Source organism: Stegostoma tigrinum, chromosome 2 (genome assembly GCF_030684315.1).
Source record: "Stegostoma tigrinum isolate sSteTig4 chromosome 2, sSteTig4.hap1, whole genome shotgun sequence".
NCBI lineage: Eukaryota > Metazoa > Chordata > Chondrichthyes > Orectolobiformes > Stegostomatidae > Stegostoma > Stegostoma tigrinum.
The window spans coordinates 112,234,501-112,247,173 of NC_081355.1; the positions used below are offsets into that span (position 1 = coordinate 112,234,501).

At 42.6% G+C, this 12,673-nt stretch overlaps 1 protein-coding gene across 1 annotated transcript in view; it reads left to right on the forward strand.

Annotated features, from left to right (window-relative positions):
- The window catches only part of itga8 (integrin, alpha 8), a 231,149-nt gene that overhangs the window by 66,734 nt on the left and 151,742 nt on the right, over positions 1-12,673 (forward strand). Inside the window, exons 12-13 of the mRNA XM_048522032.2 lie at positions 6,166-6,371; positions 10,506-10,697. Of these exons, the coding sequence (XP_048377989.1) occupies positions 6,166-6,371; positions 10,506-10,697 (398 nt within the window). The remainder of the gene's footprint in view (positions 1-6,165; positions 6,372-10,505; positions 10,698-12,673) is intronic.

A 12,673-nucleotide genomic window follows, 5' to 3' on the forward strand; every position in this document is an offset into this window, starting at 1 on the left:
AACTGCCGTCGAGATATTAACCGCCTCAACCTCTCCACCCCTCTCACCCACTCCAACCTCTCCCCCGCAGAACGGGCAGCCCTCCGCTCCCTCCGCTCCAACCCCAACCTCACCATCAAACCCGCAGACAAGGGTGGCGCAGTGGTAGTATGGCGCACTGACCTCTACATCGCCGAGGCCAGACGCCAACTCTCCGACACCACCTCCTACCGCCTCCTCGATCATGACCCCACACCCGAGCACCAAACCATCATCTCCAACACCATTCACGACCACTTCACCACAGGGGACCTCCCACCCACAGCCTCCAACCTCATTGTTCCCCAACCCTTCACGGCCCGTTTCTATCTCCTTCCCAAAATCCACAAACCTGCCTGCCCTGGTCGACCCATCGTCTCAGCCTGCTCCTGCCCCACCGAACTCATCTCCACCTATCTGGACTCCATTTTCTCCCCTTTGGTCCAGGAACTCCCCACCTACGTCCGTGACACCACCCACACCCTCCACCTCCTCCAGGACTTCCAATTCCCTGGCCCCCAACACCTCATATTCACCATGGACGTCCAGTCCCTGTACACCTGCATTCCGCATGGAGATGGCCTCAAGGCCCTCTGCTTCTTCCTGTCCCGCAGGCCCGACCAGTCCCCCTCCACCGACACTCTCATCCGCCTAGCTGAACTCGTCCTCACACTCAACAACTTCTCTTTTGACTCCTCCCACTTCCTACAGACTAAGGGGGTGGCCATGGGCACCCGCATGGGCCCCAGCTATGCCTGCCTCTTTGTAGGTTACGTGGAACAGTCCCTCTTCCGCACCTACACAGGCCCCAAACCCCACCTCTTCCTCCGGTACATTGATGACTGTATCGGCGCCGCCTCTTGCTCCCCAGAGGAGCTCGAACAGTTCATCCACTTCACCAACACCTTCCACCCCAACCTTCAGTTCACCTGGGCCATCTCCAGCACATCCCTCACCTTCCTGGACCTCTCAGTCTCCATCTCAGGCAACCAGCTTGTAACTGATGTCCATTTCAAGCCCACCGACTCCCACAGCTACCTAGAATACACCTCCTCCCACCCACCCTCCTGCAAAAATTCCATCCCCTATTCCCAATTCCTCCGCCTCCGCCGCATCTGCTCCCACGATAAGACATTCCACTCCCGCACATCCCGGATGTCCACGTTCTTTAAGGACCGCAACTTTCCCCCCACAGTGATCGGGAACACCCTTGAACGCGTCTCCCGTATTTCCCGCAACACATCCCTCACACCCCGCCCCCGCCACAACCGCCCCAAGAGGATCCCCCTCGTTCTGACACACCACCCTACCAACCTCCGGATACAACGCATTATCCTCCGACACTTCCGCCATTTACAATCCGACCCCACCACCCAAGACATTTTTCCATCCCCTCCCCTGTCAGCTTTCCGGAGAGACCACTCTCTCCGTGACTCCCTTGTTCGCTCCACACTGCCCTCCAACCCCACCACACCCGGCACCTTCCCCTGCAACCGCAGGAAATGCTACACTTGCCCCCACACCTCCTCCCTCACCCCCATCCCAGGCCCCAAGATGACATTCCACATTAAGCAGAGGTTCACCTGCACATCTGCCAATGTGGTATACTGCATCCACTATACCCGGTGCGGCTTCCTCTACATTGGGGAAACCAAGCGGAGGCTTGGGGACCGCTTTGCAGAACACCTCCGCTCAGTTTGCAACAAACAACTGCACCTCCCCGTCGCAAACCATTTCCACTCCCCCTCCCATTCTCTAGATGACATGTCCATCATGGGCCTCCTGCACTGCCACAATGATGCCACCCGAAGGTTGCAGGAACAGCAACTCATATTCCGCCTGGGAACCCTGCAGCCATATGGTATCAATGTGAACTTCACCAGTTTCAAAATCTCCCCTACTGCATCCCGAAATCAGCCCAGTTCGTCCCCTCCCCCCACTGCACCACACAACCAGCCCAGCTCTTCCCCCCCACCCACTGCATCCCAAAACCAGTCCAACCTGTCTCTGCCTCCCTAACCGGTTCTTCCTCTCACCCATCCCTTCCTCCCACCCCAAGCCGCACCCCCAGCTACCTACTAACCTCATCCCACCTCCTTGACCTGTCCGTCTTCCCTGGACTGACTTATCCCCTCCCTACCTCCCCGCCTACACTCTCTCCACCTATCTTCTTTACTCTCCATCTTCGGTCCGCCTCCCCCTCTCTCCCTATTTATTCCAGTTCCCTCTCCCCATCCCCCTCTCTGATGAAGGGTCTAGGCCCGAAACGTCAGCTTTTGTGCTCCTGAGATGCTGCTTGGCCTGCTGTGTTCATCCAGCCTCACATTTTATTATCTTGGTAAATATAGTTTGGTTACCTTTTTATCAAAATCCACTTCCTCCCCTGGCAGCATGTTCCAGGCGCCTACCACCCTCTGTAAACAAAACTTGCCTCATTCATCACCTTTAAACCTTGCCCCTCACACCTTAAGCTCATGGCCCCTGGTAATTGACTCTTCCAGCCTGGGAAAAAGCTTCTGACTGTCCATTCAGTACATGTCCTTCATAATCTTAGAGGTCTATCAGGTCCCCCCTCAACCTCATATTACAATGGATGCACACATCTAATCCCTTTTATTTTGCTTTCGTATTGTTTGCTCACTTTGGCACTTAACTTGGGAGCTGCCAGCCTATGTCTGCTTCATATCCTTTTCTGGGTACACATTGAATTTAGCAATTAGTTCCCCCATGACCAGTTTCTGCAGTTTATCTTGTTTTCCTAACACAGAGGGCAAAGCAGACAGCTTGTGATAGTGGAGAGCACTGAACATTCAAGCTGTCAGTCAGAAAGGGAGTGGATATGTCACTGCAAGGCATTGTGCTGTGTCAGTGTCACAGCTGCAGCATGGTAAAGCCCACTGTGAGCAAATAACAACGGTGAAAGTTTAAGGGGAAAGGTCTTAGTGGAGTGAGGAGCCAGCCAGTCAGAGGAAAAGTGCCACTGCCAGTCAGGAGGATCATTCTGTTAGACTGCAGGAGACGGGTCAGTGGTGATGCAAGCGAGGTGGTGAGATGTGCTCAGTGAATGAAAGGAAGTGCAGAGGACAGGCAGCGTACTATTAATTTGTGAGGGTGGGGTGTTCTGAGCAATTAAGTGGATGTGATGCATGCAATACGGAGGGTTGGTGTCCATGAAAACTGAAAGAGCTGTGGATGCAATAAATCCAGCTGCCTGTCACTTTAATACACCACCCTGTTCCGACATCTGCGTCAGGCTAACTGCAGTGCTCCAGTGAAGCTCAGCGCAAGCTGGAAGAGCAACACCTCATGTTCGACTTGGAAACCCTCAAGCTCTCTGGACTCAATATCGACCTCAACAGTTGTAAGGCCTGAACTCTCCCATGTCTGACCCCCTGCCCTATACGCCAGGCTTTGTTATCACATAGATAATAAAGTGTGGAGCTGGATGAACACAGCAGGCTAAGCAGCATCTCGGGAGCACAAAAGCTGACGTTTCGGGCCTAGACCCTTCATCAGATAGACTCTTCATTTGTTATCACATAGTCTGTGATTACACACTTCCTGTTGTTAGTCATTAACAGTCCCCATTAACAGCTATACAACGTCCTAGCCAGACTATTATCAACTCCTTTGTCTGTCCATCTGTTCTCTCTCTTTGATCTCTATCCCCACGTATTGTTTACTCTTTACCACCTCCTCCCACCCTCTCTTCTGCATATGAACCAATATTTTCTAGCTACCATCAGCTCTGAAGAAGGGTCACCAGATCTGAAACGGTAACTCTGATTTCTCTTCACGGATGCTGCAAGACCTGCTGAGTTTCTCCAGCAACTTCTGCTTTTGAGGTGGTTGTTTTTGTTGTTGTGGTCTGTGACCCTTGGTGAGTGGCACAGTTAGAGAGAATGCCAGCCCTTTAAATATGTGGTGGTGTCTTTAAAATGATTTAACCAAACATTCAGTCACCTCCAATGCCCCCTTTTCTATCTCTTTTCCTGTGTCAACCTCTGGTTTCTCATATGTACTTTGAAGTGACATGAAACATTTCTTTACGTTAAGGATACTGTTTAAATTAAAAGTATTGTTTATCCCTTACCTCAGCCTGGCATGTTCTTGTTAAATATGTGCATCTCTGGATTTAATAAACATTCTCATCAGTTGTGTGACCCTTCAATCTTTTCCTAATAAATTCTGTGTTCTGTGTGCTTCTTTCTCACTTCACCTGATGACGGGGCTGTGCTCAAAAAGTTTATGTTTTCAAATAAACCTGTTGGATTATAACCTGATGTTGTGGAATTTCTGACCCTACTAATATCTTTGTACTCCAAATGATTCTACTAAATTTTGAAAGGCTGAAGATATGCAGTGCCACAGAAGAAGTAAAACACAATTCGGTCTGTTGCATGTTTATAACAGAATGGAACAGGGAGAAGTTCACATCTAAGATTCCCCACATGCAAGTTTTGAAATGCCGGTTGAATCTTTAAAAAGGAAATGTTGCACAGCACTTGACATTTTCCCCCACCTTTTTCAGGAAGGAAGGAGAGATTGGATGCCACACCCCATCCAATCTTTCTACTTCCACGTAGCGCTTGCTGTTTGAAGAGGCCGATAGCAGGATGGCCTTCCACTCCCCGACCTTAAAATTGGCACAAGGGTATTGAATTCAGAATATGAGCTGTGGACAGAAACAACTGGAAGAAAATCAAACCAAGAAGTTTCTTCCACCACAGTGTGCTGTTGGGACCATGAGTCACCCATAAACTTCCTTTCACATAATTTTCAACATTTCTTTTGTTAGATAACTTACTCCAAGGCCTTTCTACTGAACTATTTGCCCAATTAGTTTAATCCTGTGTTGCAGTGTTTTTAAATTACACGAAAGGGTGATTGCCCTGGATATTCTGATGACCAGCTAGTCATTGAACCAGTGCAGACTGGAATTATACATTGGGACCAGTTGGAATCCCTTGAGTAGAATAGAATAGAATTCACTTTATTGTCACTCGTACTCAAGTACAAAAGGACAACAGTACAATGACAAGTTTACAATGCCATCACCCACATGCTGCCACCTTATATACAAAGCACCTAGGTACAAATCTTACATACAATATAGAGAAATAAGGGGAAAAAGTTACATTACCTTGATTATTCATTGTGTAAGTTAGAAAAATAAGAAGTAAAGTTTAAGTTAATAAAGATAAACGTTACGGTCTTTCTATGAAGGGCCTGCACTAGATCAGCACAGGGGCTTCCATACATCCCACTCAGGCCTCCAGCCCACTGTCCATCCCCTTTAGCAAAACTTCCTGGTAATTCCATAGGAAATTGAAGATTGTGATGGGTAACACCCCAGCATGTGGAGCCCTCTGGAAGAATCCATTTGAGACAGAGAATCTGGAGAGTTCTCTGTGTGACTTGGAGAGCTAATAGTTATCCAGGAAAGACTAGATAATTAAAAGCCCACTGTAACTCCTGGATAACTGTTAAGCTGGCCCTCAGATCCACAACCCCAAACATACCTCTCCCAACCCCTTTTAACCCTTGTGCCCACTGAGTCCTGGGAATCCGATGCCCACCACAGCTCCTGACCAGAAGCCCCCAACCCAAGATGGTTCAAACACCCCCCGAACAAGCTGCACCCCCACACACACACACACACACACACACACACACACACACACACTTGGAATTCCTAGCTAGAAATATGGAGCTCAGACTAATGGAAAAAAATGTAAGCAGAATACTAATCTGATTGATTACCCCCTTCTAGGATTATCCACTCCATATAACTAGCGTAAAAGATATGATTTTCTAATTCTGTACATAAAATTAGAATAATTTCCACAACCATAGGCTTTTCTTAATTTATGGTGTTCTCTCAAACTGTAAAAACTGTCATTATGATTTTGGCAATAAAAATATTCCTTTATAATTCATTCCTTAAGGTTAGATTAAAGTATGATTAAAGTAAATGTTGACTTTCATCCCACGGAGATCCATTTTAATGTCTTGAATGCGTTATTTTTGTAGCCATAATGTAATTACTATTCATTCTTATACCAAATGTTTTGAAACTAAAATAAGGCAGAAGATAAAGTTTCCTAACCCTTGCATTTTTGTGTTTTTAAATGATGTGTTTCACAGATTGGATGACGTGTTAGTCGGTGCTCCACTTTTCATGGACCGTGAGTCTGATGGAAAGTTGAAGGAAGTTGGGCTGATTTATCTTTACCTGCAGGAGGAAGAGTTCCTTTTCAAGGACCCTCAGAAACTATTGGGAATGGAAGTATTTGGAAGATTTGGAAGTGCAGTAGCACCTTTGGCGGATGTGAATCAAGATGGATATTACGGTGTGTTTAAACTGCTATAGATAATCCTTGGCACGTAATAGTAAGAAGTACCTGGATTTTTTCTGAATGGCCAATTAGTTATATACCATTTCAACAAAACTAGTTATGTGATGTCTTGCTTAAACAGAAGTTGGAGAAGCAGTAGTTTATTTTACAGATTAAATTAATATATACTATATATCAATTTTCAAGATTATTCTAGGCATTATGGTGATTTTTCAGTGTCATCTACAACTACTGTAAAGAAATATGTTGTGAGGAGGTGGTTTAAATGTTTCTTAGAGCAGCTCTGGTAAAGAGAGGTAATTTTTCTGATTGAACAGTAGATGCTGTTGATGTTGGTTACGTTTGTAGCATTTTTCTAAAATTTAATTTTTAGAATCATATATGATGTGTTTTTCACAAAAGTCAAACACTTTTTAAACACTGAGAGATGTGAAAGAGTCTATGAAAATAGACAAATGGTCACAAGAGCGAACAAATATTGATTTTCCAGCATCCGCAGTTCTTTGGGTTTTTTTTTGTTTAGTATTAAGCCATTACTTCAAGCTTGCCCACTCCCACACCCCCACCCAGTCCTCCTGTCTCCTTACCTCTCCCCCACCACCCACCCCCAAATCCCTCCGCCCCTCTACCTCAGTGCAGAGCCCATCCCGAGCCCTGAGAACATGGTCATAGGGCATCTCAGGGCAACTGGATTCTCCTTTCAGACCAGGACAAAGAGAGAGAGAGAGAGAGAGAGGTGTACAAGATAATGAGAGGCATGGATTGAGTTGATAGCCAGAGACTTTTCCCCAGGGCAGGATTGACTGCCACGAGGGGTCATAATATAGAAGGTATAGAGGAGACGTCAGAGGGAGGTTCTTCACCCAGAGAGTTGTGAGCGCATGGAATAGTTTACCAGTGATAGTCGTGGAAGCGGAGTCATTAGTGACATTTAAGCGACTGCTGGACATGCACATGGACAGCAGTGAATTGAGGGGTATGTAGGTTAGGTTATTTCATTTTTGGATTAGGATTATTCCACAGTACAACATCGTGGGCCGAAGGGCCTGTACTGTGCTGTACTTTTCTATGTTCTATGTGAAATTTGTGAGAAAAACAAACATGGAACTAGGAAAGAGAACTGTTTAATAAAATAGTTGTATCGCAGAGTTTACATTAATGCAAATTGTTTTTGGCATTGTTTCAAGAAAAGGTTTACACTGTAGCCCAGATATGCAGTCAGCTAAATTAAATTTAGACAGGCGGTGTTAGATGACCTTGAGGAAGTAATCTTACAATCATTTGGCTTCATACCAACTACAGTTTATTATGAAGGTTACATTTTTAAAGAACTGACTGTTCCGTTGATTTTTGTTTTGTTATAATTTGACCAGTATTTGGATGCTCTATGCAAGCAGATATCTATAGGACTCAATTTTTTCTAGCTAAAAGGTGACTGGAAGACAGTGAAAAACTGAGAGTCTCAATCTACAATGCAGCAAACACTAACTTTAGGAAATTGGTGCACAATTTTAATTTTATCATTGCAATCTTAAGGCATTTTTTATGCCAGTATTCGAGAAAGTAAAGCCAGAACCAGTTTGGTGCATAGCATATTTAGATAGTATATTACACCTCCGGCCGGTTCTAGGCCTCTGGAGACCCTTGTTGCATGTGCTCAGAATTGGAACTTCATTTCCTGTTATGGCTTTTCACACTCTTCTTTCTTCGTTGCCTTTTTTTGTTTAATTGTCATATATAGACCAGGTGTTGTGCCAAACCAGAGTGAAATGTGTTATTATGTGCTGAAGCAGTTTAGTACATTCAAAAAACAAGAATACCAAAATAAAAATCAGAGCAAAAAGTGTTTTTGTTGTTGTCAGTTGCAATGCTATTGGCTGGATGGAATCAGTAGGAGGGCAGTTGTAAGACTGCAATAAGATCATGGTTCTTAAATTGCTAAAGAGCCTTTAAAACCAAATAAACTTCTGATAATTTCCAGCCACTAATTATAAGACCATAAGACCACAAGACATAGGAGCAGAAGTTAAGCCATATTGCCCATTGAGTCTGTTCCGTCATTCACTCATAGCTGGTATGTTTCTCAACCACATTCTCTTACTTTCTCCCCGTAACCCTTGATCCCCTTGACAATCAAGAACCTACCCATCTCTATCTTAAATATACTCAATGACCTGGCCTCCACAGCCTCCTGTGGCAGTGAATTTCATAGATTCACCACACTCTGGCTAAAGAAGTTTCTCTTTTAAAAGGTTTTCTCTTTATTCTAAGACTGTGCCGGGTCCTAGTCTCTCCTGCCAATGGAAACATCTTCCCAAAATCCACTCTGTCCAAGTCATTTGGTATTCTGTAAGTATCAGTTAGACCCCCTTCATTCTTCTAAACTCCATGGAGCATAGACCAACATTCCTCAAATGCTCCTCATATAATAAAAAAAGAAAGAAATAGAATCTGCACTTCTGCACAAAATCAATCTCTATTCATGTAATGTCTTTAACATGAAAGGATATTGATTTGTTTTGATTTATTACTGTTACAATGACCTAAGTACAGTGAAAAGTTTTGCTTTACAAATAATACAGGTGGATCATAACATACAAGTGCATACAGATGATAGGGTGTTTAGACAGAGCGTGGCATTCGGGGTTAAAGCTACACAGGAGGTGTGCAAAAGCAAGATCAACATTAGACTTAAAATTAGAGAGATCCATTCAGCAGTCTGATAACAGCGGGGAAGAAGCTGTTCTTGAACCTGTTGGTACATCTGTTTAAGCTTCTCTATCTTCTGGCTGACAGAAGAGGTTGGAAGAGAATATTACTGGGATGAGAGAGGTCTATGACGATGTTGGCAGCCTTTCTGCAGCAACGAGAAGTGTAGATGGAGTCCATGAATGGGAGGTTGGCTTTCATGACGGTCTGGGCTGTGCACACAATCTTCTGTAGTTTCTTACAGTCCTGGGCAGAGCAGTTGCCGTACCAAGCCATTGTGCACCCAGGTAGAATGTTTTCTATGGTGCTTGTGTAAAGGTTGGTGAGGCATCTTGCAGAAATGTAACTAGAGAATTGGGGACAGGGTTCGGGATGGCGGGGCAGGGAGGAGGAGTGGTATTTGGAGATATGGTTAAAAAACACATGATTTTAAGGAAGATCTTAAGAAGAAGTTGGTGAAAATGATAAGATCATTGAAAACAGTATTTTTGTGATAAAGTTTTATAAGACTGGAGGAGGTTACAAAGGTAGGTTCAAGGTCATCTAGGACTTTAAACCAAAGGATGTCTATTTTATGTTTTGGATGCAAGTATGGGCCAAGATCCCAATGATATTGTCTTCCAGCGGTTTCTTCCCTGCTGTTATTGGTGTGCTGAATGGATCTCTCTAACTTAAAATCTAAAATTGATCTTGCTGTAGTGCACCTCCTGTGTAGTTGTAACCCTGTAAGAATGATGAATGAGTGTTAATTGGTGCAACTTAAACAGAGAGCACGCAAAGTATTTTTTTGATGAATTGAAGTTTGCGAAAGTAGGATGAAGGTTGGACAAGATGTGGAAATTCTTCAATCTTTTGCGTTTAATAATTTTTATATTAAATACTAAGTTCAAGTTGGAATCGTGAAGTCTACAGATGATAAGTCACAATATCAGGTTTTCAGTAATCGATGTGCAGAAGTGAAAGCTTGTTTGGTGAGATTGACACCTAGCATAATGGGAGAGATGGGCACAGATTTAGGAAGTGAGAACATATTCAAGGAAGATGATGATATAAAATCGCAATGACCCTCATGAACTTATCATTAAATTATAGACATGTACGGCATGGAAGTCGGCAAACTATATCCCAAACATTATTTTACGTCTAGAATTAATTTCATCACCTACAAATAGCAATAAATATAACTTCAGTTCTGGTAATAAAAGGTATGTGTGACCTATGATGGGTACTGGTAGAAATATAATTTGTGTAATATTTTTGCACAGTATTAGTATTGGGCTAATTTATGCCAAACTAGTGATTGCACTGAGTTACATGATGCCACATGTCCTTTTTTTTTAAAGAGAGATAAAGGGAAATAAAAATTCAATTGGCCTTTTTAAATGATGAATGCTGTTTTATTTCTTTCCCCTTGTATAGATATCGCAGTGGGTGTACCTTTTGGGGGTGAAGATAGGAGAGGCAAAGTTCTGGTTTACAATGGTCACAGCAGTGGTTTAAATTCCAAACCATCACAGGTCCTGGAAGGTTTGTGGTCCTCTGAGTCCATGCCTCCTGGATTTGGCTTTACCTTAAGAGGAGGATCAGACATTGACGGGAATGAATATCCAGGTAAGAATTAAATTTTAGGAGAAATCTTAGTTTTGCAATGGTACATTTTTCTGGAACAGGGTTAGGGTGAACAATAACATTCCATTAACGTGATGTAATATTTTTCCCCTCAATGATTGCATGTGAGCTGTGTAACAATTGACTTTATTATTTAAATGCTTATTGCTAGCAGAAAATCTACTTCCGCTGCATGTGTGCAGGTAGAACTACATAATTATTTAGATAACACGTGCTCAGTCAGTTTATTAGTGATGTTTATGTTAGCTTCTCAAAAAAAAAGCTTGGCAGCATTGTGAATTACCCTTCAATTCGTAATGATAGGCACGTCTTGAATATTTCAGAACCTCTTTTGATTATTGCTGTAATTCTCACTGACAATCAGAAACAGTTAGTGTTCTGTGTAAATATGAGTAAGTGGACAACAGGTTCTGCCTTCACCCATTTAAAAAGGATACACGAAATCATTATAATTGCATTCAGCTTGTCAGCATCATATTGTCATTAATTCACTAATGTTGTGCAGGCTAAAGTGACCTAATGGGCACATAGCATCAAGTCTTTATTCTTATAGAAATAGAATAATTCCTGACTGAAATAATTATGTTATTATTGAAATGAGCTAACAAATGACTGAATTCAGCAGTAATGCTGCATTCCAGTTCAATTCTGAATAAATGTCATGACCTTCATATAATAACTTAAATGTGACTTATTTTAATACACTTTTTTAAAATGTTTAGTCTGAGCTAGTCTGTAATGCATGAGGTTGTATAGGTAACAGTGAACTAACATTATGATCAAAATTCACATTGTTCTGTGGTGACTGCCTGTTACAACAGAGGAAATTCATTTTTCACTCACAATTAACATTGACAAGAGAACTTCTGATGTTTTTGCTTGGTACACACCTTTTTGAAAGTGTATTAACAAGGATGATGTGTTCCTGAATTATGTAAACGCCCTTGATTTGGGTCATTTCCTTTGATTTTCAGAGCCTTGGCATTGTCTTTGCTGTCGTTGAGATTAGCTTTTGTGATGATTTAAAACCTGAACTATTTATTGATCCTACATATTTTAATTTTCAAAGCTACAGTATTCACATTCACATTTTACCAGTTATGTGATTCTCTTTAAAAATAAACTTTCGTAGAAGTAGTTCAAATGATCCAATTAAAATGTCATACTGTTTTGAGCACAGCACTTCTAGACTGTTATAGCTACTAGACAACTAATTCAAAATCAGAAATGTAGTTGGATGCCAGGAATTGTGTCCATGATTTACTTTATAGGGCATCTATTGTTTTAAAAAACCTATTTGAGAAGGCTTTAATTCCTTGGAGCATGCAGTGCCAATGAAATTTCTTGATGCCTTTCAAGAGAGGTGAGCACAGCCGGGGGTACAGTGCATTATTTCCTGATCCAACTCTATTTTGATTTAGCCCCTTCCTCTCTTCCTGCTCTCCATCACTTTTGATGGTTTGCACCAGGTTTTGCACGTAAATATCTAATTGACTACACAGGTAATTTACTGGTTACAGTAATGAGTTAAAAACAAAAAAGAAGTCATAATGATTTGGTGATGGGGAATAGAAACATTCAGTTTTGTGCAGGAGGACTTCTGGATATAATAAAAAGTGTTTTGAAAAATAGAAAAGAAATTAAAAATGGGAAGAATGCTTTCTTGGATTAAAAAAAAGAGTGCTTTTATGACACAGATGGTTTGATGATGGTACAGAAAAATGTTCAGCAATGCATAAACACAGCTGCTAATAGAAAATTTAAAAACAGATTTCTTTGCTACTATCATAGTGTCATAGAGCCATAGACCTGATCAGCATGGAAACAGACCCGTCGGTCCAACTTGTCCAAGCCAAACAGATATCCTATATAAATCAAATCCCATTTGCCAGCATTTGGCCTATATCCCTCTAAACCTTTCCCATTCATATACCCATCCAGATGCCTTTTGAATGTTG